The following is a 24,789-nucleotide window of genomic DNA, read 5'->3' on the forward strand; positions in this document are numbered from 1 at the left end:
GGATGGATGGATGGATGGGTAGGTGGGTGTGTGTATGTATGGATGGACAGATGGATGGGTGAATTGATGGATGCATGCATGCATGAGTGGATAGATGGTGGGTGGGTGGATGGATGAGTGGATGGATGGATGGATGGATGAGTGGATGGGGGATGGATGGATGGATGGATGGGTAGGTGGGTATGTGTATGGATGGATGGATAGATGGATGGATGAGTAAATGGGCTGATATGTGGATGGATGGATGCATGAGTGGATGGCTGGCTGGCTGGCTGGCTGGCTGGATGGATGGATGAGTGGATAGATGGAGGGGTGGGTGGATGGATGAGTGGATGGGGGATGGATAGATGAGTGGATGGGGGATGGATGGATGCATGGATGGATGGATGGGTAGGAGGGTGTGTGTATGGATGGATGGATGGATGGGTAAATGGACTGTTATGTGGATGGATGGATGAATGGATGGATAGATGGATGGATGACTGGTATTACAGGAATATGTGAGTGAATCCTGTTTTCTGTAGATAAGTAATAGAGTTTGGAGAGGAAACTAACTAAATGATATTCATTTAAACCTAACACTGTAACTTGAAAGCAAAATGGATTCATTGCCCTTTGTGACAGAAACACAGTATTTTTTGGAGAAAGCTATGAGATGCTGGTATACAACACGAAATATCTCAATCCCACTTCAGATTTCTGATTGTTTCCGCTTCCAGAGGAGAAGCCAAGTCAAAATGACCTGAATAAGCAGTTCTCTATTGCGAGAGGCCTCTTGTGGAATCTGGGATTGAAAAAATTCTAAATGCCCCACTTCGTTCATGCATGAATTGCAAAAAGATGTGGCAAGTTTTGTTTCTACCAAGAAAACTGAAAACACCTTTTGTCAAATAAATGCTGTTAAACAGTCAACGTCCCATCAAGGTGCCTGCACATCTGGGCTCTCCGGGAGCAGCCGTGGCAGCACCCAGGAAGAAATGCTGATATGGCTGCTCTGCATGCTCAGATCACTTCATCGGGAATCCTTGGTGCATTTTACCCAGGGTGCCAAATCTCGAGTAACTGAGGAATTCCCAGGGCCTTCTGAAATACAGAGCTGCAATAAGGCTGCTCCATCCAGGTTAGCTCCATCCTAGGCCAAGGGCTTTATGAGGACTGCACATGTTCTGTGGGTTTTATAGGAGACAGCTAGGTCAAGACCCCTCAGAGAAAGCTGCTTTGTCCAGTGCTCAGCTTTGCACAGGCCCGTATTCATATCTCATTGTTGTTTGCAGGAGAGGCAGATGCGAACCAGAACAATGGGACCTCCTCTCAGGACACAGCGGTGACTGACTCCAAGCGCACAGCGGACCCAAAGAATGCCTGGCAGGATGCCCACCCAGCTGACCCAGGGAGCCGCCCCCACTTGATCCGCCTCTTTTCCCGAGATGCCCCGGGGAGGGAGGACAACACCTTCAAAGACAGGCCCTCAGAGTCCGACGAGCTCCAGACCATCCAAGAAGACAGTGCAGCCACCTCCGAGAGCCTGGATGTGATGGCGTCACAGAAGAGACCCTCCCAGAGGCACGGATCCAAGTACCTGGCCACAGCAAGTACCATGGACCATGCCAGGCATGGCTTCCTCCCAAGGCACAGAGACACGGGCATCCTTGACTCCATTGGGCGCTTCTTTGGCGGTGACAGGGGTGCGCCCAAGCGGGGCTCTGGCAAGGTGAGCTCTGAGGAGTAGAGGAGCTTTAGTTTAAATGGAAAAAGCGAAGGAGAAATCAGTAGGTGAACTAAGCCATTAGAGGAAGAACTGGCGTGTAGCCTCTTGCTGTCTAAGGCCTCATTCCGTGCTGGAGAATGCATATGAGCCCAAGAGTGTGGGCCTGAGTGGCTGCTTAGGACGTTTTCATTTAACTCACCCCCTCTTTTCCTCACAAGGGATGGTGGCCAGGGTGTGGCTCAGGAATGTAAGGACATGCTGAATTCTGGATCTCTAAGGGTGCCTGGACATGGGCGTTGCAGAAAGAGAGCCACATTCTCAGGGTCTCTGGTGGTGTGTGCTTGCGGACTTGATGACTGATTTTGCCTCTTCGGCCCACACGCTGGGGTTCAGCCCTGGGTTATGCTCGTTTTTTCCTGGAGTCAGTGCTGCTAGCTTCATGTTGCTCTGCAAGAATGATTCGATTGAGGTCGAGGAAGACTTTTGAACAAACTCCTCAATTTAAATCCGCCTTGAGCAAACTTTCTCTGTGGTCTGAGAAGTGGAAGGAGGGGAGGGATAAATGAGTGTCTATGAATCAAAGCTTTATTATCTTGTGATTCCATTAATTTGCATACAGAGTCTTAGAGGTTTCTTTATTTAAAAGCAAATGTTCTGTGGATAAAAATGTATTACAAAGAAAAAAAAAAACTCTGCTATGGGGTCCAGAGTCTAGGAGTGGTTTCTGCAGTTGATTGTCCATGGAGAACGTGTGGCTGCTGGTTCATCAAAGCACTGGTCCCTGAGTGCCATTCATATTGCAGATGCAGCATTTCACGTGATGTTTAGAGTGTTTGGTGGTTGTGTAATTTTGGAGAGAAAGAAGTTTTTCCCAAAAAAGTCCCTAGTTTATTGGGTGTTCTCACACAACCTGTAACATGAAGCTGTTTTTCTGCCTGTGTGCAGGTCTGATTCTGGAATTCTGGAAGGCCTTGTGGGAGCGTAAAAGGCTTTTGAATAAAGTGTGGAACAGAGCGCCTCATTCTGATAACATGCAATCATAAAAACCATAGGGCAACTTGGAGTTAAGGAGTTTCTAGAATTTGCTTTAGTCTCCAACTGCAATTCTTCATTGATCATGAAATTGTTGAAGATAAACACAAATGTCAGTTTCACCTTTCCTGTGGGCATATCACAAAGCACGTCGAAGTTTCAGGCAACTGTTAACATCTCTACCATCTGCTCTGAGTTGAGATTTCAGGTTGCAACACTTGCCGTGACTTATTTGTAAATGACATTTGGGGAATTCATATTCTGGCTAGTTCTTTCAGTGCATTTGTAGACATGTTCTTTTCCTTTGTGGCAGTCCTCCCTCACCCTGAAATGTTGGTGTTCCAACCTATTTCTAATGCTAATTTCAACTGGAAGCACTTTTTCAAGCCCAGCTATCAAACCACACCAGACATGTATGGATTCGGGTTGCCCAATAAAGTGTTGCTATTATGCTAAGCATCCCTCACGCATACAGCATCACCAGTTTTGAAAGCTTGAACTATTCTGCTTACTTCAAGGTACAGAAAAAAAAAATGTACTTAAACTGTGCAGAAAAGATGAAATCACTGGATAGTATGTATTATAAAACAAGCTTCATGTCAGTGATAATGGTTTAAGTTGAAATAAAATGGTGAAGGTATTGATATCAATCATTGTGACTTTATCTCAAAAGGACATTGAAACACATAGTGTTTTTCTTCCCTTATGGTAAGATTACAGCCTTTATTGTCTTAAATCTCTTATACTCTTCAATATTTTCAAAGAAAACATTCTAGTCTCAGAAATAGTCCATCTCTTTGCAAAACAGGGCTGCCCAATTATCAAGGACCCAGAAAAATCAAAACACTTTCAAAAATTTAAAAAATAAAAATAATTTTCACATAATTGCTTTAGGAATTTTGAAGTATCGATTCTTTTCACTATGGAGTGTTGAATATAGAAGACTTTTTAATGAACATGCTTGCCCTTTGATGCCAAAGGCACAAAAAATACTAACATTTGCACGTGTGATCATAGAGCAGCTGTGAGGCCTCCCTGGGGAACGCACACGGGGGGGTGTGTATTGTTCCACTGAACTATTTTATCACAAAGTGTTGTAAACATGGGAGATGAAAGCTTAACTCTCTACACCCAGCTACAAACCCACAATGGCCCTAAAAATCTGGGGTATTCATTGGTGTGGGCTGCCGTGGAGGAATTTTTGGTTTTGTTTTTATTTTTATTTGTTGCTCTGTTGACAAATCAGGAGAGCCCCCGTTTTTATACGCTAGGAAGGTCCTTGGGATAGGCAGAACAGGTGTGCAAACAGGAGCAGTGGAAGGCCCAGGCCCTGTCTCTCAGGACCACGGCGGCCTGCCCTGCACACAGTTCTTCTGCTTCCCATCTAGAACAAGGTTTTCCCGGCAGATTCCTGCCAGACTCTGAATGGAGCTCCCCATGACCCAGTAAAAGGGGCTGTTTGTCCCCCTCCCACCCTCCTGTGCTCTTCCTCCCTCCCCTTGAGGGCACATGGCCGCTGGTACCACATGTTGGCACGGCCGCCCCCGAGCCCCGGAATGCCCTAACAACACCCACGCTTGTGTTGCTGGGAGCTGACATTCAAGGAAAGTGCATTAAAAATTCCTTGAGAAGGCATATTCTTTTGAGAGCCGTAAATGAAAAGTGCATTCACGGAGAACATGCTCCTTTGTTGTGAGAGGAAAGAAAGGAGTGTTGTTGCCTTTAAGGGGCAGGTTTCCCAGCTCCCCGGAATGTCAGGGTCACATGAGGAATGGGTGGGCACTTAGCGCCAAGATTGGCGTGTGCTTGGCCCAGCAGCTCCTCTCCAGGTGACCTCTCCGGCATCACTCTGTGCCAGTGCTCATATCTGAAGCCACTCGAGTGTCACGAGGCAGAGCCTGGAAACATTAGCTCTGGAAACCGTTCCTTCCCTTTTATGTGGAGGAAGTAAGGTTTCACAAAACACCTAAGCTGGACACGGTGATGTGCCGCTTGGACGGTTCCCAAAACAGAAAGCAGCCAGGACATCCCCGTCCCCCACTTCTCCGTGCCGTGTACTTTTAGGGAGGTTTTGAAAGCTAGCTTCTTACTGATGATTTTATCTATTTTTCTGTTTTACATGAAAACCTTCATTTATAACCTGCTCTTCTCAGCATTCTTCTATTCAGCATTCAGTGTGACTTCTATGCCTCTAGTTGTGACTGTATGGAGAAGAACTGTTTGCATTCAGTGCTGTGGGGTATAATCAGTCCTGTAAATTAATCAGAATGTTCTGTTGCCTGATTTTTTTTCCATTGTGCTTTAATTTCATTAAACATATTTTAGTTCTACAGTAACCTAATTCCTCATTGTTAACATGAGATCCTAATTCTGTAGCTGTGTTCTGTAATCCCACGGGGCATGTACCATTTGGAGACCCATGAAGGATACAGTAGACAGCACGGAGGGTAGCAACACACAGGGGTGTCCTCCCTCCCCAGAGTCCAGTGTGCACACAGAACCAGATTCCATCGCATTCATCGTGAGCTTGCGTGGTAACTGATCCGGCCACTCAGTGCCTCCACTGGATGAGAGATTTGGCCACAGATTCTTCTAGAGAAAATCCAAATATGGAGGGTGCGTTTGTTTCTGCACCCAAACACATACGTTTTGAGATTTCTTATAGGCATTCTTCTCGAAGTCTCATTACTCTGATCAGTTACTGATCGGAGGCTACCCTGGCTCAGGCACCAGCTGCTCACTGTGTCCTTCTGTGGTCTCAGGAGCTGCCGTTGTCGCTGTTGTATGAATAGACAGTAGTTAATGAGACTGGATGTGTCTGTACTGGCAGTGATTTTGCAGCTTCATCTGTATAAGCGATGCATTTGTAAATAATGGTAATGTATTTGATGGTAATTGCCTGTGGTGGTTGTGTCATGATTTAATATTATGAGCTTTTTGCTTTATATATTTTTCTGCCTTTTTATGCATTCATTAAACAGTTTAACAGACTAAGGACAGTGTACTAATTGCATGTGAACTTTTTTAAGTTGTCGTTTTTGGTTGCCCCACCCCCACCCCCTACGTCAGTGTACTGTGTTGCCGGCTTTTTTGTGGCCTGGTGACACAGCTGGCAGGTAAGTGTGAGCACCCAAGCTCCTGTGCTTCTGTGCAGGAAGCTCACAGTTGCTCACTCATCTGCTTTTACTACACAGAGACGTCTTACTCTCGTCTCTCCCCTCACAGTTCGGTGTTCTGGTCTTTCTATGATGACTATTCTGATTCTGCCTGAAGTTTCTTGTGTTTCTCTCAAAGCATCATCCCGCAAATGTTAGGGAGGGTGGATGCTGAGCAGACCCCACTGGCCGGTGCCGTCACGGACACAGCCGGCTCCACCAGCATTTCCTGAATGAACACGCACATGGGTGCCAGTGCCCACAGGGACTTCCGGGAGCTCACACACAAGGGGGGTCACGGGAACCTCGAGACACTGAAATGAGGGGATGGTGCTGGCTCTCTGAAGGATGATCATGAGTGTATGAGATGAAGGTGAAACTTGGGGTCTTTGAGAAATCAGAAACAAGAGTAGTAAAGATAAGTGATTGGCTTGGATGTGGTCCTGCCTTTCATGTCCCATCAGACCCTCGTCTTAACTCATCTCCTCCCTTTAAGCTCATTTGCATTTTAAAGCATTCATTTCTCTCATCGTTGATTTTCCTTTGATAAAAAGTCTGGACATTTGATAACAGGCAATTCTGATCGGTGAATTAGGAGCTTGGCTTTACATCTGAGGGAATAGATCATCCTTAGAAAAAAACACACAATAGCACTCGTGAAAATCACTTAGATATTGATTCAAATTTAAGAACTGTGGACATTTCCTATCAAACCCTGATTCAGCGTTTTTAAAAGTTTTTTCCTTTATGGCTATCAGCACACTCTTAATGCTCTGAAATCATCCTACTTCATAAAAAAGTAGTAAAAAAGAAGAAACAGCTTAAGAACACTGAACTCTTTTGAGGGAACCCCATAAAAATGGGCTTAGCACACACAATTTCTCCTAAGAGGCTATTCTTGCCTTTCGTCTTCTCTGGCCCTTGCATTTGTCCTCCCTCTTCCTGGCTCTGGGAGTGGCAGGCAGCTGGCGTTACAGGTTGCATTTCCTGAAAACCATCAGTGGGACGCCTTATGGCTACCCCAGCCACCTGCCTTCCCCATGGGTAGACGGGGAGTCAGTAGAGGGGCTTCACACCAGCCCACCAGAGCCACGAGAACACGTCTCACAGTGATGATCTTCTTTGTGAAGAGGAGCCATTGTAGGAGACGGAGGGAAAATAAATGGAAAGTTCTTCGCTTGTTGGCCCTGTACATAGCGTACACTTGCTCACGCTCATGGACGCCAGCTGATGGGAGTCGCTGCTTATGAGGACAGCCAAGTCTCATCAACACAGCAACTCCCGCGGGCTTGTCCACGGAGACCTCCTCTAAAGTGAATACTCAATTCACTTACCTTTAATGTCAGGAATTAAAGTCACCAGAAATTCCTGCTAATATAGAAATAGCCTGTCTCATGCAGGGAGAATCCATTAGGAGACGTACAGCTAAGCACACACTCACCACAGATTTGCCTCTGAAAACCCCGGTGTGTTCACTTTCCATAATACTTCTAGAATGCGCCCACATTCTTCAGTGTCGGAACTACTCTATTCTCACGCATACGCAGCTGCTAACCTGGTTAAAAGAATCCATTTCATCTGCAGCCAATACATCTCCTGAAACCTATTACACTGATTTCATCTCTTGACCACTGTAAGTCTCTTTCCTCTTTCTCTTCTCTCTCTGTCTTCATTTTGCTGTAGCTGATAGTCAAGAAATAGACATTTCTTGCAGGGCACTTACGTTGGTCCTATAATAATGGTCTTTCAACTGCAGCCCTCAAAGTTCATTGATATAGCAGATACTCTCGTGTAACTGACAACGAGAATACATTAAGTTAGGAGCTAATGCTACTTAGGAAGATTTGTAACCGCAGAGCTCAGGTGAGTGGGTAGCGCCTGCTCCTGCCGAGAAGATTAACTTCCTACTAATGTTGAATTCCTAACCTTCACCAGTACCAAGGAAGAAGGTCAGCAAGAAAATCCACTTTCAGTAATTGGCTAAAGTGACTTTGAACACTATTGCTCCTGAAAATTACTTCCTTATGCTCTGCAGAAAATCTGAAAAGGTCCGTCCTCGGTTCACTGTTCACAGAGCAGGAACAGTTTCAACTTGTAAATCCAATGCAGAAGCTAACACACCTGCTATAAAAGAAAAAATACAACTCTACAAGTGAAGTGGAATGTAAAATTTATCCATTCCATGGTAGACGTCAAAAAACCCTTTTAGTGCACTTTGCTCCAGGCTGGGAAACGCCTTCTGCACTGGAGGCGCCTAGAAATCTTTCACAGCTGGTGCCTGCTGCCGTATTAAGAGGCCTGGTCCCATTGTTTGATACAGGGCCTCAGAATAGACTTTGGAGGAGAGAATTCTTCCCCAAACTTTCCTTTTGCTCTTGATTTCCTGAGTCCTTCGGGGCGCATGCCTGCCCTCTGACCTCCCATCACCTCTTGCTGGTCCGTCCATCATCCATCATCTGCACACGCCTTCTTCGCTCACTGTCGTCCTTCATCCTCCATCCCCTGCTCACTCCTCCTCACTCTGGGTTCTTGCCAAGCCAGCTGTAGAGGAGATTTGCTGGAGGACTTTGGGGCACTGCCGGCGGCGCCCACCCGGACTCACGCAGCCCACTCTGTGTCCCCCGGCAGGTACCCTGGCTAAAGCCGGGCCGGAGCCCTCTGCCCTCTCATGCCCGCAGCCACCCTGGGCTGTGCAACATGTACAAGGTAAGACGCCGGCGGGTCCCCACCCATCGGGGCCAGGGGTGACCTGCCCTTGCCTGAGCTCTCAGCCGCTGTCCCTTAGGGCAGGCAGTGTCACTGCCAGGGGCATCTGTGAGGCAGTGAAAGCAGGGAGGCAGGCCTCCCCCGGGGAAAAGCAGCTGCAGGAAGAGACAAATGCCCAAGAGGGGCGTGGAGGACCTGCCTTTGAATCCTTGGAGGGAATCCTCCGCACAGGGCATGGCTGTCAGCTCAGGAGGATGGGCAGCCTTGGTGACAGGGTCTGCCTCACTTTGCCGAGGTCTGAAGCGCGTGCAGGGGCCCGGGAGTGGCTCTGGTATTGTGGGCTGGCCGGGACCATGGCCACGTGCATACCTGTGCCTGAGTTTGCTTTGAAAACTAGTGCCTAGCAGACATTTAGCACTCACTAAACATGGGTTGAATTGAGCTCTAAACGATGAGTGTCCTTGGGACGTCTGGTCTCTCTGGGCTCTGTCCTCACCTGAGCTCAGCTGAGCTCTAAATAGGAAGTGGGCTATCGCTGTGGCTTGTCCTCATCTCCTTGTGTGGCTGCCACGGCTTCTCAAAGCACATAGGTGCCAGGAGCACTCACAAAAAAGAGGACAGCCAGAAGGGGAAGGGGACAAGCCCAGAGCTGGCACTGACGTCACCGCGAGCAGGGCTGCCGTTTGCACACTAGGAGCGGTCACCACAAACCTGCGTCTACCAGGCCCCCTTCCAGGCCCAAGCCACGACCGTCTGCACCTTGGCACCTGGCTTTTTAAGCATGGGAATATGCAAAAGTTTGGAAACATCTGCTCAAGTACTTAAATAGTGCGAACATTTCACAGCTGTGCTCAATGGAGCACCAAGTTGGAGGGAGAGCTGGGGTACCCCTCTTCAGAGGCGTGCAAGCTGGGACCATTTACACTCAGCAAGGAGCACAGCAGCACGGGGGACAGGATGCCTGCGGATGCCAAAACTCGGAGCCCCTGAAGGGGAAGCGTCCGCCAAGTGTAGCTGCATGTCAGACGTCATGCCAGGGCCTGGCTGTCCAGGGCTGCACCGCCGTGGGCCAGGAGTGGGTTCATGAGGAATAGGATGTGCCTGCTGGCCCCGGGATGGCCAGTCCAGGGCAGTGGCTGAAAGTGCAGCAGAGGAAGCCAGGGCTTGGGGGCAGAAGGGCCCTGGGGGAGCTGGGGCCAGACAAGGGCCAGGTGAGAGCCCCACGGTGGTCGTGGGACTTGGAGTGACTGGCAGCGGCGGCTGGGGAGAAGGATTTCTTGCTGAAGCCACAGGGGAGGAGGCAACCATGCACCCTGAGGGGGTCTCGGTGGTTTGGACGCCCATCCTGAGAGTCTGTGTTTGACTTGAATCGGGTCCTAGTTGTGAAGCCGCACTTGATTTTTGAGGGCTCTCGGTGATGGACAACACCACCACTCCCCCAGGTAGTTCTGAGGGTCCCCTGTCCTTCTGGGAGGCCTCTGCTCTGGTGTGCACTGGGGCTGTGGCCACCTGGGCTTCACTGAGACCAAGATGGGGCTGCAAGCACCAGCCCCTGCCTGGAAGGCGCCGGCTCCGCCCTGGAGAGCAGTGCTGGTGAGGAGGATTTTAACTGTGTGGAGGAACATCCGATATGTGGGAGGGTTGAGCTAAGGGTGGTACAGCACCCAGTGTGTGACACGTTGGCAGGTAGCGGCTTGCCCCCTACCCCGTTCCCTGCTCCACAAGAGGCACGCTGTCCTGCGTGGACCCTGGCCACAGAGAGAGGGAGGCTCTGCCAGGAACCCCGTGTCACCAAGCAGAGTGGAGAGGGTGACAGTCCCGGGCTCGGGTGTCCACATCATAGTAAGAAACTCAACACAAGGCTGCATTCCTCTTCTGAAAAAAATTATCTATCAGGGAAAAGCAGCCCTTCTGTTCTCCACAGTTTCATCCGAGACAGGTTTTGCGTGTACCTTTAAAATCCTGCCCAAAGATAAGCGAATCCTCTGCACAATGCTTTGTCCACGTGGCTGCCCGGGGCTCACACTCCAGTGCGCACGTGGAAAGGTTGTTAAAAGTCCCGCAGGCTTCCAGGACTCAGCTCCTTGCGCTCAGCACTTGTGCACTTGTGGACACCCCATTCTGGTCCAGATAGGAAAAGCAGTAGGGGTGGGTGTGTGTGTGGTATTTACACGTCTATGGAATGAAGGGAAAATGAAGATAAGCGTAAGGTGAAACGAAAGACTGGGCAGGCTGTGTGGGCTCCCAGCATTGCTCCCAATGGACAGAGAACCCTCCCAGGGCTGCGTGCTAGAGGCCTCAACTTCTCCCTCCAGCCCCCTGAGCAGGCGCCGGCGATGCCTGGCTCACAGAGCCCATCTCTGCAGGAGGTGCACACAGAGGGGGCAGGCAGGCTGGTCTGAGAGCCCCCAGGGGTGCCCCTGCCCAAAGACAGTGGCAATCCCATGCCATTTGTATATTGAGTGGAAGAATAAGCGAGGGGCTTCCCTCTCTGTCCCTGAGAAGGAGCTTTTGAGTTTGAATGTCTTCTTCCGGTACTTTGGGATGCTTTATTATTGCAGGAAAGTGGCTGTGAGGGCACCAGCCACGGAGGAAGGAATTGCAAGGCCGGAGGCACTAAATGGTTTTAAAATACAGACGGATTTTTAAATGCAGGGATTCCGTGACAAAGGACCCTTGAAGTCAGCTCCCAACGGAGACAGAGCAGCTGGGTGGAAGGCTCAGGCTGAGCAGGGCCAGGAACCTGGCCTCTAGCACGCAGCCCTGGGAGGGTTCTCTGTCCATTGGGAGCAATGCTGGGAGCCCACACAGCCTGCCCAGTCTTTCGTTTCACCGAGAACTCCCCCAGCGCCCACGGCGCTCACACCCTAAGCTGAGCAGAGGGTCTCCGCCTGCGTCCACCTCACCCTGTGTCCTCTCCCTCCCTGTCTTTCTGTCTACTTCCCCCTCTCTCCCTCCCTCTTCGTGTCTCTCTCTTCCTCTTCCCTCTCCCTCTCTGTGCAAACACACTCTGTGCAAACACCCCAGATATGAAATAGGCAACAAGGCAAAGAACAGCCTGGCTCCCGTGCTGCGGTGCCCCCTCCGGAACGGGACCCTGCTCCGAGCTCCCTGACGCCCAGAGACCCCGGTGCTCTCGGGGCTGACAGGGCTCTTTTCTTTGAGGAATGGAAGGCGGGCAGTGGGAGCACAATAGGGGAATAGTGCGACATCCCGAGTACTCAAAAGCAAGCTGGGGAAGCAAGGATTCAGAGGGGAGAGGAGCAACACACACGATGGGGAACGGCCGCGTGGGAAGTAGATCCACTGTTCTCTGCAGTTCCTCTGTCTGCACAGCCCCTGCCTGCCCGCCTGCCTGTCCATCCGGTGCTGCAGTTCCCTGGAACCGGTGCTGGGCCTGCGCTGGAGGCTGGAGTGAGGGTGCCTGTGGTGCAACTGGAAAGGTGGCCCCGGGCAAGGTGGCTCCCCTCGGCCCCACCAACGGTGCCAGCTCCTCCAAGCTCCAGGCTCGGCCTGGGGCCTGGGACACTGACCTGAGCAGGAAGGGGCTGCTCTGGGCTTCCAGCAGCCACTGTCCCCGAGTCCTCGGATGTCCTTTCTGCCTTGTTCTCACAGACCCTTGTGCTCCCGGCCTGCCTTGGAGGACACTGTCCACCCCTCAGCCTTGGCACCCATGGAAAGGGTCTTTCTGGAAAGACCTGCCCTGCCTCTGAGTCCACCACCACCCAGCACATTGGCGTTTAGGAGGCAAAGCATTTTGTGCCATGGGAAAGCATGGGAGTAAGAACCAAAAATGCTTGGCTCAGGTCTCATGGCCCTGCATCATAGCCATGGACCTGGGGCAGGTGTCTGTCTTCTCTGAGCTTCCTTCCCTCTCCTGTAAAACAGCAACGGTGGCAAAAGTGTCACCTGTCCTGCAGATGCCGTGGAATGTTGTGCTAATCAAGCAAGAAAAGCAATGCAAATGCCCCACAGGAGCCTCGTCCTCCGAAAACATTGGTGTCATCGTAACCCTGCCCCAGTGCCACTCCACACTCGTGCTATTCTGGAAGAGGCCTGGTGACCTCGGAGCTGCTGGGGAGGGCAGCGCTGGCTCTAAAAAGCCCTGGTGGCCATGGCCCCTCTGCCCCTCAAGGCTATAGTTTCTGTGCTGGGGCCTTGGTTTCTGAAGCTGTAAAACGAAAATCAGAGTGGTGAACCTCACACCAATCCCTGCTCCCACCATTCTTAGAAGGAAATGGCAATCAAGCCTCAAAAGCTCCGTGGTTGGGGCAGCTGCACTAGAACTTCACTCTCTGGCCATCAGCTCCAAGTCATCTGCGTTTGGGAAACAGACGTCTCTCTAAGCCTCCCCTGTGGGAGAGGAGTCCCTCTTGCCATGAGGAAGAGGAATTGTTTCTGTGGGTCTCTCAGGACAAGGAACAGAGACCCTGCTTCCCGGAGCTGTGGTCATCAAGGGTGTGCTTCTGCATGGAGACACCGTGGCAATATGGTACCTGGGGGCGGGCTGCCATCAAGGTGCCAACCAGAGAGGCCATGGCACAGCCACCCGGCGGAAAGCACACAACCATTTTAAGGACTTCCTCGCCAATCTGACAGCAGCTTTCACCTCTGACAGGTGCCATTTGTCCACCTCCGTTGCTTCTCCCTCTTCAGCACTCTCACCAGGATGAGGAAGCTGGAACCTGGCGTCAAAACTCTTCCCCTTTGAGGTTAAACCCAGATCAGAAAAATGCAGCCACTGAAAGCGTTTACTTAATGGCAGAAGCACAGGCTGCCAACCTTTGACTTGTATCCTTCTGTGCCCAGAGCCCTGATGTGGGTCCCACAGGGTTTTGTGCCAAGAGGTCTCTGATGCCGACCCCCGTTATCACCAGTGGACAGAGGCAAAGACCCCCAAAGGAGGCCACGGGAACTTCACTTCCCCATGAAACATGGGAGAGAAAACACGACCAGATATGCCCCGACCACATCTACAAAAGCAGTGTCTGAATCTCTGCATCCAGCCTCACAGTTGGCTAAGAGGAGAAACGCTGATCCCTCCTGTGGTGGTGCAAAGCAACAACCTCCCGAGTAGGGCACCAGGAGGGAAACCACACACAAGCCACGGGCGCCAGCGGCCGCCACCCTGCAGCGCTCTCATTCCCAGTATCTGCAAGGAGCTGCATCGTCTGCAGGGAGCTGAGGTAACAGCCTCAGGTTACCTGAAATCTGCATCAGAACGAAAGGCTTGTCTGTGGATTTTTTCAGACATAGAGAAAAGCCCGGTATTCTGGATGGTGCACAGCTTTCTGTAAAGAAAGTAAATGCTCGCGACTTTCGTTAACTCATGCGAGCCAATGATTCAGGAATAAACATAATTTTCAACCCGGCAAAGGGCAAAAACACAGGAAAAACTGCACCTGTCATTCAGACAGAAAAGAATTCTCTCCAGACTGCAAAATCTAAAATGCCCTGACCTTGCTTAAAAAAAAAAATCTAACATACTCTCCTGAGGCATGGTAGGAGCTGTTTGACCAGAAATGGAATAATAGCTTCCTTGGGGGGGTGGGGGGGAAAGCACATATATATGTGCTTTTTTTCAGAGGAAGCTATTATTTAACTAGTATTGTAACTAGTATTTAACTAATATTGCAAAGAGAACCACAGTGTTCTGTGATTTCTCGGGATTGCCATAGCATTGTGAAGTCGGGGGGATGGGGAGTAAGAAAAGGGGAGACACCACGGCCCGTCATTCACAGTCGGATGTGTCGCCTCATCTCCAGCCTTGCAGGCTTTCATACACGTGTTCTGTCCAATAATACTGATTTCATCTACAGATACTAGTTTATTTTCCTCGTCTATGAGCACGTTGTTAGTTCTAGCCAATAGCTTCATAACTTACTATTAGGTAAGTCTACAGATTTTTGTAATAAAAAAATACAATTTAAAAATCCATTCTTCTCCCTTCCCTTTTCCCTTTCTCCTATGACTAGCCAGTGAATTTCCCCACAGGCCGCTGAGTTTCAGGTGGGTAACGCGAGCCTCTCATCCTACGTTCACTCCACAAGAGTCTAACTTGGCGTGGAGTCTAAAGATCAAGCCCTAGACAGCTAGCAGACCCGGCAAGCAGCTCCCTGAACCTCTTTGCATCTCAATACTCAAATCTGTAAAACGAGCGGTGACGTGGAAGCAGTGCCGAGTGATATTTTTGGTTTACGATCACACCTCGTGTTTTAAAACCAAGACTCCTCGCTTTCTCTATTCTGGTTTTGCACTGAATCCTTTTGGGGACACAGGGAAAAAATGTACATTCCTAGAACTTGGACCACTTACTTGATTAAGACAATGCCCATAAGGAAATCCCTACCGCATTTAGCCACTGGACGGTAGGCGCTGCTCTCTGGGCTATATTGAGATGCATTAACAAAGAGACATTTTTCTAACGTGTCATTCTGCGATGACATCACGGACCATACGACAAAGGGAAAACCAGGCGCTTGCTAAGTCTCCACAACCAAGTGCTGACGGATGCATCTCTGCAGCTAAGGCCCTAAAGGGAGGCCCAGGTGGAGAAAGCCAGGTGCATGGGACCCTGCTATGGTTGCCTCCATGAGAACACACCATTCCTGGTTTACGAGAGGGCAGAGGTCTCCAGGCGGCAACTCCACATGCTCCATCCCATCAGGTGGGAAAATGGGGCAGATGTTATCAACACTCAGTTATTTGACCCACTTCCCAAAAACTGGCATATAATCAATAAAAATGGGGAAACAAAATGTACTGTTAATACGTGTGATCTGGAAGGAGGCAGATCATCTCTAATGACAGTCAGAAGATGTTCCAACACATGGCTGTGTCGGTGAGAACACTAGTGTGAGGGGGGGTGGAGGTGAGCAGGAACTCTTTCTTATGGGCCTTTTGTTGTTGTTGTTGAGATGAAGTCTCTCTTTGTCACCCAGGCTGGAGTGCAGTGGCTCGATCTCGGCTCACTGCAACCTCCACCTCCCAGGTTCAGGCGATTCTCCTGCCTCAGCCTCCCAAGTAGCTGGGATTACAGGTGTCCGCCACCACGCCCAGCTAATTCTCGTATTTTAGTAGAGAGGGGGTTTTGCCATGTTGGCCAGGCAGGTCTCAAACTCCTGACCTCAGGTGATCCACCCGCCTTGGCCTCCCAAAGTTCTGGGATTACAGGTGTGAGCCACTGTACCTGACCTCTTACGGGCATTTTCTCAAGTAAGTCATCCAAGTTCTAGGAATGCACACTTCTCCTTGTGTCTCCAAAAGGATTCCATGTGAAATAGGAGTAGAGACCTCTAATACCTCGCCCATCTGTTAAAACTGCAGAGTGGGTCCCCTCGCAGGCTCATTAGCTGCCATGGGCTGCTGTGGAGCCGCTGGAGGCTGTCAGGCTACGCTGGGCCCATCTTCTGGGCAGGTGTATCTACACCCGTGTATCTAGTGATTTACTCTCCTCCGGAAGAGAAACGCGGGCACACCCCAGCCTGGGATGGCAGGGGAGGAACCCCCAAGCCCCACGGGGCTCAGCATGGTCCCACCTGGAGGTTCGGCTGAGCTTCAGGGTCTGAGACAGTGAGCGGGGACCCCGTGAGCTGGGACCCCGTGAGTGGGGACCGGGTGGGCAGGGACCCCGTGAGTGGGGACCGGGTGGGCAGGGACCCAGACAGGCTCAGAGCCGTAAACTCACGAGGTCTTCACCTATTGACCTTATGATCCTTGATTCAGGGAAGCAATTAAATTCCTCTCTCAGACAAAGAACTAAGAGCTTGAACTCTATTTCCTAACTACAAAACTCCAGGCACCCGTGAATATTAATCTTTTTTCAAATTAATTGTAAACGTTTCTTCTGAGAGGGAGTGACTCCTTTAATAAAATCCGAGTGGAAATGATGCTGCCAAGAAATGCCTTGGCCCTGCAGCCGCTGATCTTCAGATGCATCGGGCGGCAACTCATCTGTTACTGCTTCCCAGTTTAAGAACGCCCAGCTCCCCAGGCCTTAAAACAAACTGGAAAGCAGGTGGGTGGGGTGGGGGAAACCACCTCTTCCTGATTGCTGGAGAGAAACAGGCCGCGGGCAGCAGCCTGGGTGCTGTGCGCAGGAGCGCCGCCTGCTGGTGGTGGGTATCATCGCAGGTTGAGGAAAATAATTCTTCAAAAATCATGTAATCAGACAGGCTAATGGAAAAAGGAATTTCTTTTACAAATAAATGGCCACCCGTGGTCTTCCTCCCATGATTTTAAAAACTTTTCAGCAAGTTATTTTTATTTACCAACCAAAAGTTTGTCATTTTGTTGTTGCTGCTCTATGAATCGTGATGAAAACTCTACTGATAGGAAGGGGCCCCGACGCTGTTCAGTAAAACAAGAAAACTCAGATGAAGAAAACAGTGTGTCTAGTGCGATCACCTCTAACGGCATTTGCATATTTTGTCTGTGTTTTTGCACAAAGCCAGATCTAACAATGTGCTCATCAAAGTGCAAACCAGGGTCATCCTTCAGTGGTAGAATTTTTCCACAAACTTTCTTATTTCCTGTGATATCTTCATATGAGCATGTATTATTTTTCTAAACAATAGAAAATATTAGTTTTTAAAAATCAGGTCTTTTTTTAATTCTTCAACTGTCCCAGGTATTCAGCTCCAAATAAGCCAAAAATTTTGCAGAAATGTCCTGGCCTCATCTCTAGCTGGAAAACGCAGGTGGCAGGATGCCCCCCAGCATCTGAGTCCACATCACCAGGTGCGGCCCTGTGTCCATTTCTTATTTTATGGTGCAACCGACCTCCTAGCTCTTCCTCGCTTTTAATCACCTACAAAGAAAGTGCGGTGCTTGAAACAGGTTGGGGATGGCCCAGGAGACACAAATCTCAATGAATAACCAAAAATGTTCACAGTTTTGGCTTTTTTAAACCTTAGTGAGTACAACTAAAAGTATATCAGGGAATTGCTAAACGTGTGTCCTAAAAACTAAGCAGGCCGTGTGTGGTGGCTCACGGTGGCTCACACCTATAATCCCAGCACTTTGGGAGGCCAAGGTGGGTGGATTGCATGAGGCCAGGAGTTTAAGACCAGCCTGAGCAACATGGTGAAACTCATCTGCACTGAAAATACAAAAATTAGCCAGGCATGGTGGTGCATGCCTGTAATCCCAGCTACTTGGGAGGCTGAGGTATGAGAATCGCTTGAACCCAGGAGCGAGGTTGCAGTGAGCTAAGATCACGCTACTGCATTTCAGCCTGGGCAACAGAGTGAGACTGTCTCCAAAAAAAAAAAAAAACTCTAAACTAAACAGCAGGAACACTTTCTGTGTTCCTGTGTGAACTGAGAGCTGAACTTCAGCTCTCAGTTCACTTTCACGATGACCTTATACATCACAAATGTTCCTGGGGCCGCAGCTCAGAGCTTCTGATGGGGTTGACGGGGGAAGCTGAGGTTGTGAGGCTGGCCCAGACCCTCAGCGGTCTCCTCTGGGAAGGCTCGAGGGTGGGCCACCCCCTTCAGCGTCCCCCATGGCTGGTCTGTGAAGTGACTTGAGTTCACCTTCACCCCCTAAGCGCCCCACCCAGCTTGCATCTTCCCCTCACCTCCTCCCGTTGTTTCTTTAAGGCCTAGCATCTTCTCCCAGCTCCTCCCACCTAGGAACAGGTAACCTGTTTACCATAAGGTGTGACAGAATGATAAGTGCCCACTCCCCATAAATTGAAAAATAAACCCCCAAAACACTGCTCTTAAACCCCCCAAAAAACACTGCTCTTAAACCCCCAAAACACTGCTCTTAAACCCCCCCAAAACACTGCTCTTAAGCCCCCAAAACGCTGCTCATAACCCCCCCCAAAATACTGCTCCTAAAATCCGCTGACACCTTGCATTTATCACATTTCCTGCACCGCTGGAAGCCGTAGAGTAGGTGGTGCGTTTCTATAATTGAACTGAGCAGGGTTTGTGGTGAGCAAGGGGCTGTGGGGTCAACGAGGAAGGGGCCAAGGGGCGGCATGAAAGGACTACAGACCCGGATCGAGCATCCAGAAGGAAGGGGCTGCTTCTGACCTTGCCTGCTGGCCCGTGTGACCGAGGCTGTATTGCATGGACCTGCAACCAGCCACTCACAGGAGAGCAGGGCAGACACAGGGCTCCACTTCTCAGCCAAGCCATCCTAACACTGTGTGTATGTCTCATCTCATAAATGTAAATGTACCTCGACCTTCAAAAGGGCAGCAATGTCTGTCCCAATGCTGTGTGCTGCTATTCCTTCAAAGAATAAGGGAATCTCGGCAGCTTCACTTCAGGCTGTTGGGGAAAGGAGAGTGGGGCCTTCGGGCATCTCTTCTACGAGTCACCCCAGGGCATGGGAATGTCATGGCCAAATCAGATCAGAGTCGCTCAGGGGAGCCTGGGTCACTTAAAAGGTGGCTCAACTACAGCCAAAAGATGGAAACAGCCCAGAAGTCCCCGGAAGGGTGAATGGATGAGCAGAAAGCAATCCGTGCATACGGTGCAGTGGTTGTCGTTCAGCCTAACAGTGGAAGGGAACTCTGACAGGGGCTGCAGCACGGGAGTCTGGAGGGCACTGCGGTAAGTGCACTAAAGCCATCGCCAGAGAATAGACGCTGCATGGCTCCATGCATAGGAGGCCTCTAGGGTGGCCTGGTTCATAGAGACAAGGCAACTTGAACGCTGGGGCCGGGGATGGAGAGTGAGTGTTTCATGGGGACCAGGTTTCAGTTCGGGAAGCTGGAGAGGGTCTGGAGATGGATGGCGGTGATGCTTGTACAACAGTGCGAATGTGACGTATGCCACTGAATTGCACACTTAAAAATTGTTAGAATGGTAAGTTTTATGTTATGTGTGTTTCACCACAATAAAAAAATTTCTTTTTAAAAAGTGGCTCAGGCTGGGCGCGGTGGCTAACACCTGTAATCCCAGCACTTTGGGAGACTGAGGCGGGCGGATCACGAGGTCAGGAGATCGAGACCATCCTAGCTAATATGGTGAAACCTCGTCTCTAATAAAAACACACAAAAAATTAGCCGGGCGTGGTGGCGGGCGCCTGTAGTCCCAGCTACTCGGGAGGCTGAGGCAGGAGAATGGCGTGAACCCGGGAGGCGGAGCTTGCAGTGGTCCGAGATCGTGCCACTGCACTCCAGCCTGGGCGACAGTGAGACTCTGTCTCAAAAAAAAAAAAAAAAAAAAAAGTGGCTCAGATGCAGCACCCGTCCACGTGGCCATGCAGTCCCCTGCCCGAGGTCGTCACCAACCTGACACCGAGGCTGCTCCTGGGCTTCTGTCCCCGTGCTCAGCACAAAAGCTCTTTAGGAACATAAACCACAAACCAGGCCTGGAGTCTCCGGAAACAACTGAGATAAAAGCTCACCAGAGACTGATCTCGCAAGGTCTCCCACTTTTCCAAGGTGGCTTCTTAGTAAAATTCTAGAACAGAAGACTCGGAGAGTCTCTGTTCCAGGCCCATCATTTCACCCGTGAGGAACCACAAGCCCCAGGGCCCCAGGGGACTCGCTGAAGGCCATGCAGGTGGTGTCAGGCCCGGGCTGGAGCTTCCCAGCTCCCTGCAGCAAGCTCTTTTCACAAGGCTGCCATGGAGGGCTTTTGTCCCTCTGGCCACTTTCTATTTGCTGAGCTCCACCGTGTGAGTCAAATGCCAGAAGCTTTGGGGATCCCACAGAAGTTTTTCTTTTTTCCTCTGAAAGATTGAAATCTAGCTGGAGAGGGAAGATGCTTGCAGAAAGCTGAAAAGGACAGTCCAATGCCAGATGAGGGTTGCAGCCAAAAGAGGCTATATCTTCCCACAATAGACATTTGGAGGGGAGGACGATCTAGGCAAAGGTCGGGGAGCCAGCAGGAGCCCCGAGGCGGAAAGAGATGCCAACACTTTCGGGGGGACCTGAGACTGCCAATCAGAAAATTCGCACAGTGATCTGATGCGCCCATGAATTCCATTTCTGGCTCTACAATGATAGGTTGTGTTAAATGGCCTTATTCTATATTCTATTTCACAAAATAATGAACAAAATGGGCTTGCTTTGGGGTTACAGTTCTATGAGTTGTGATGCACGTATGGATTTGTGTAGCTACCGTCATAATAAGGACACAACCCCCAAATCCTCCCACCTCCCCCTCACTCGTGGACACCGCACCCTCCCCCAACTCCCTGCCCCCCAGCTCTGACCTCCCCCAATATAGGTCAGCCTTTTCCGGCATGTCGTATAAATAAGACCACACAGTATAAAACCTTTTAGAATGGCGGCTTTTACTCAGCAAGATTCCTTGGAGAGGCCTCTAAGCTGTTGCCTGTATCAAGAGTTTGTATTTTTATTGCGGAATAGTATTTCATGCCTGGATACAGCACAGTGTGTTTATCCCTTCAGCCACTCAAGAGCATTCAGGTTGTTTGAAGGTTTTAGTGAAATCTGGTGGGTTTAGCTGCTATGAACATTCATGTACAGGTTATTGTGTAAACATAAGCTTTTATTAAAATTTAAATTACTTTTCCCTCAAAAGATTGCTGGCCAATATATTCATTATAAAAGCCATTTCCAAAAGCATGTAATTTATCCTTTAGTATTTAAAGCAGGAAATGGAATTACAGGGTCATATGGTAAGTATAGGGTTAACTTTCTAAGAAACTGCCAAATTGTTTCAAGGAGTGACAGTTTGCGTTCCCAAGGTAGTCCATGAGGGTTCAGGGGCTCCACATCCTAACCAGCACTTGGGAATGTCGGTATTTTTTATTCCAGCCATTCTGACGGTGCGGTATCACCTCACGGTTTTGATTTGCGTTTTCCTGATGCAAATGATGATGCTGAACATCTTTTCATCTGCTTATTCACCCTCCCTACGTCCTCTTTGCTGAAGTGTTTATTCAAGTGTTTAGTCCATTTTTAAACCAAATTGTTCGTTTTCTTCTGGTTGAGTCTTGAGAGCCCTTTACAGATTCTGCTTTCAAGACCTCTGTCAGATATGTAATTTGCAAATATTTTCTCGCTGTCTGTAGCTTGTCTTTTTCTTCTCTTGATGGTGTCTTTTGTAAAACAAAAGTTTTTAAACTTTGATGAGGTCCAATTTATCCATTTTTCCTTTTATAGATGATGTTTTGGTGTCAGGTCTAAGAACTCGTTGTCTACTCACAGGTCATGAAGGTTTTTCTCCTATGGCTGCTTCTAAAATTTTATAGTTTTACATCATAGATAACGATCTATGATCTATTTCGAGTTAAATCTTGTGTAAGGTGTGGATTGGGGTTAAAGTGGTTTTTCGTGGTTGTTGTTTTTTTAACATATGGATGTTCAATTGTTTCAATGCTATTTGTTGAGAAGACAGTTTTTTCCATTGAATGATCTTTGCCAGGAATCAGCTGGTCAGATTGGGGTGAGTCTGTCTCTGGACTCCATTCTGTCCATTAATCGAGGTGCCTGTCCTTCCTCTAACACCACAGGTCCTCGGTTACCATAGCTGCATAGTCAATCTTAGAACCAGGTAATGTGTTTTTCTCACTTTATGTGTCCTTTTCACAATTGTTTGGCTATTTTTGCTCCCTTGGATTTCCATACAGTTTTAGAATCCTCCTGTCTCTAGCTAAACAAAACCTTGCTGGAATTTGATTTGGAATTGCATTAAACCTGTAGATCAATTTGGGGAAAGAATCAACAGTTTTACTATGTTGAGTCTTCTAATCCATGAACATAGTATGTCTCTCTGTTTAAGTTCACTCTGATTTCTTCCACCAGCATTTTCTAGTGTTAGCATTAAAGTTCTGTACATTTTTGCTAAATGTATACCTAATATTTTGTTTCCTTGATGCTATTATATATAATAATTTTTAATGTTGTTTTTTAATTGTTCATTACTTGGATGTAGATATATAATTGACTAAATGTCCTTTTAGTAATAGGTCATTACAACCATGGTATAACAATACAGATATAAGACTGACTCAAATTATTTGTGCAACTGATGATTTATGGCTAAAAGCCCAAGTCAAAGGCCTAGTTCAGTCACTCTTCAATGCATCTATAACCAAAAAATGTGTATGATCCCATGATAATTATCCCATTCACTGAAGACGGTGTCAGTTCTGTGTTAAAAGTGAACTAAACAGCCTACATGTTAATTCAACAAACAGTTGCTGCTCACTGCATTCTTAGTTCTGTATGAGGACCGCCAATAAACCAGCTGCATTTTTCACAGACATTTCTGACCCCTGACAAAAGCTCTAAGAGCTCATATAAAACCTACCAACATCACGTGTACCTTATAAGATTTAAACTACCTTTTCCTCACCAGTGTAGTGACCAATATATTCACTATAACAGTCACCTTCAAAAACATATCATTTTTCTTTTATCATTCAAAGCAGGTATTCATAATTCACATGTGAAGCATTATCTGTGTAATGCTCCATTGAATCTCTGACAACACGGTAAGTTGTAAAATCCTGAGATCTGCATAGCGTGACTGAGCATTCACTTATTTAAAAACCTAACGTAAACCCAAGTTTTTTCTTTAGAAACTTAAAAAGTTTGAGTCATTTTTCTAGTTTAATCACAGGATGAGTGATTTAAAGGCCAGTGATATTTCTGTGACTCTAAATCCAAAGTTCAGCATCTAGAGAAATGGAGAGGCAGAGCGCCAGTGGCCTTCTGTGAAGAGTCTGGGAGCTGCGCTCTGTGCCTGAGAGAGGTTGACAGTCTCATCAGGAATGAGAATCGTTAACCAACGAGGGCACAAAATAGGAAAAACAACTAGTAAAATATGGAGTTGCTGATTACTAAGAAATCCAAGGGATAAAATGGGATCTTTTTTTTTTTTTCTTTTGGAGACAAGTCTCGCTCTGTCACCCAGGCTGAAGTGCAGTGGCGCAATCTCAGCTCACTGCAACCTCCACCTCAGAGGTTCAAGCAATTCTCCTGCCTCAGCCCCCTGAAGCTGGGGCTACAGGCACACGACGCCAAGCCTGTCTAACTTTTTGTATTTTAGTAGAGACGGGGTTTCACCATATTGCCCAGGCTGGTCTCGAACTCCTGACCTCAGGCAATCTGCCCGCCTCGGCCTCCCAAAGTGCTAGGATTACAGGCATGAGCCACCACGCCCCGCCACAATGGGATCCCTCTTTCATTCCTCATGCATTCAAAACCTCTCAGGCAGGAATTTTGTCTGCTTCACTTTTGCGGTATTTTCAGAACGTGGACCATGCCTGGCCCCTGGCATTTAGTTGGGAAGTAATGAGGCCCAGTGCAGAGAGGGACAAGCAGCTCATGGTTACGCCCTGCTGTGACTGCAACTCTGTCATAGGGGAGGCCACAAGCAAGGGGTGCAGAAAACAGAGCTCGCAGTGCTGAGTAGGCCCCGTGCATGGGAGACGCCTTTGCCCTGGGCCCTGTGGAGGTTTCAGACAGATGGGAGAAGGAAGGGCCCTGTGGACAGACAGGACCCTGCACAAGGCCCAGGGCAGACGATGCACAGCCCATCCACGTGGAAGATGGGCGGGGCCAGGGCATAGGGGCGCAGCCCAGGGCAGGGGATGGATGCTCAGCAGCCAGGGCAGGCGGGAGGAGAGCTGGGGCTGGGGCTCCGGCTCCTGGCAGGGCTGCAGCCAGAGCGCAGGGCCCTCGGAAGTGCCCAGAGTAACAGGGCTCCCGCTGCGGGCAAGGGCGGCCACAGGACACTGGAAGGAGAGGGACATCCACGTTGCTTCTGTTTCATGAAGCTTGATCTGCTCTGGGTGCTGAATGCTGGGAAGGTGGACAGGAAGCCTCACCACGTTAGGGCCCAGGGGACAAAGAGCTTTGGGTTCACCCTGAAGGGTGGGCAGGGCAGGGAGCCTCACAGGCAGCAGGAGAGCTGTTAGTCGTCTGGGGGTGAGGGCAAGAAACATTTAAAGCAGGGGTCCCCAGCCCCCAGGCCCTGGACCGGCACCGCTCTGTGGCCTGTTAGGAACCGAGGCACACAGCAGGAGGTGAGCGGCGGGCGAGTGCATTATCTCCTGAGCTCTGCCGCCTGTCGGGTCCGCGGCGGCACCAGATTCCCATAGGAGAGCAAACTCTACTGGGAACGGCGTGTTTGAGGGATTGAGGTTGTGCACTCCTTATGAGAATCTAATACCTGATGATCTGAGGTGGAACAGTTTCATCCCAAAAACGTTCCCCTACCCCCATCCGTGGAAAAACTGTCTTCC

General features: G+C 49.2%; 1 protein-coding gene across 4 annotated transcripts in view; it reads left to right on the top strand.

The window, feature by feature from the left end:
* Window positions 1-24,789, top strand: part of MBP (myelin basic protein) — a 156,946-nt gene that overhangs the window by 119,382 nt on the left and 12,775 nt on the right. For 2 of the 4 annotated variants that reach the window (XM_032152038.2, XM_032152039.2), the window contains exons 4-5: window positions 1,275-1,711; window positions 8,524-8,601. In XM_032152038.2, coding sequence (XP_032007929.1) covers window positions 1,275-1,711; window positions 8,524-8,601 — 515 coding nt within the window. The remainder of the gene's footprint in view (window positions 1-1,274; window positions 1,712-8,523; window positions 8,602-24,789) is intronic. The other 2 variants (XM_032152040.2, XM_032152041.2) reach the window with 1 other exon arrangement.

This window comes from Hylobates moloch, unplaced genomic scaffold (genome assembly GCF_009828535.3).
Source record: "Hylobates moloch isolate HMO894 unplaced genomic scaffold, HMol_V3 SCAFFOLD_5, whole genome shotgun sequence".
NCBI lineage: Eukaryota > Metazoa > Chordata > Mammalia > Primates > Hylobatidae > Hylobates > Hylobates moloch.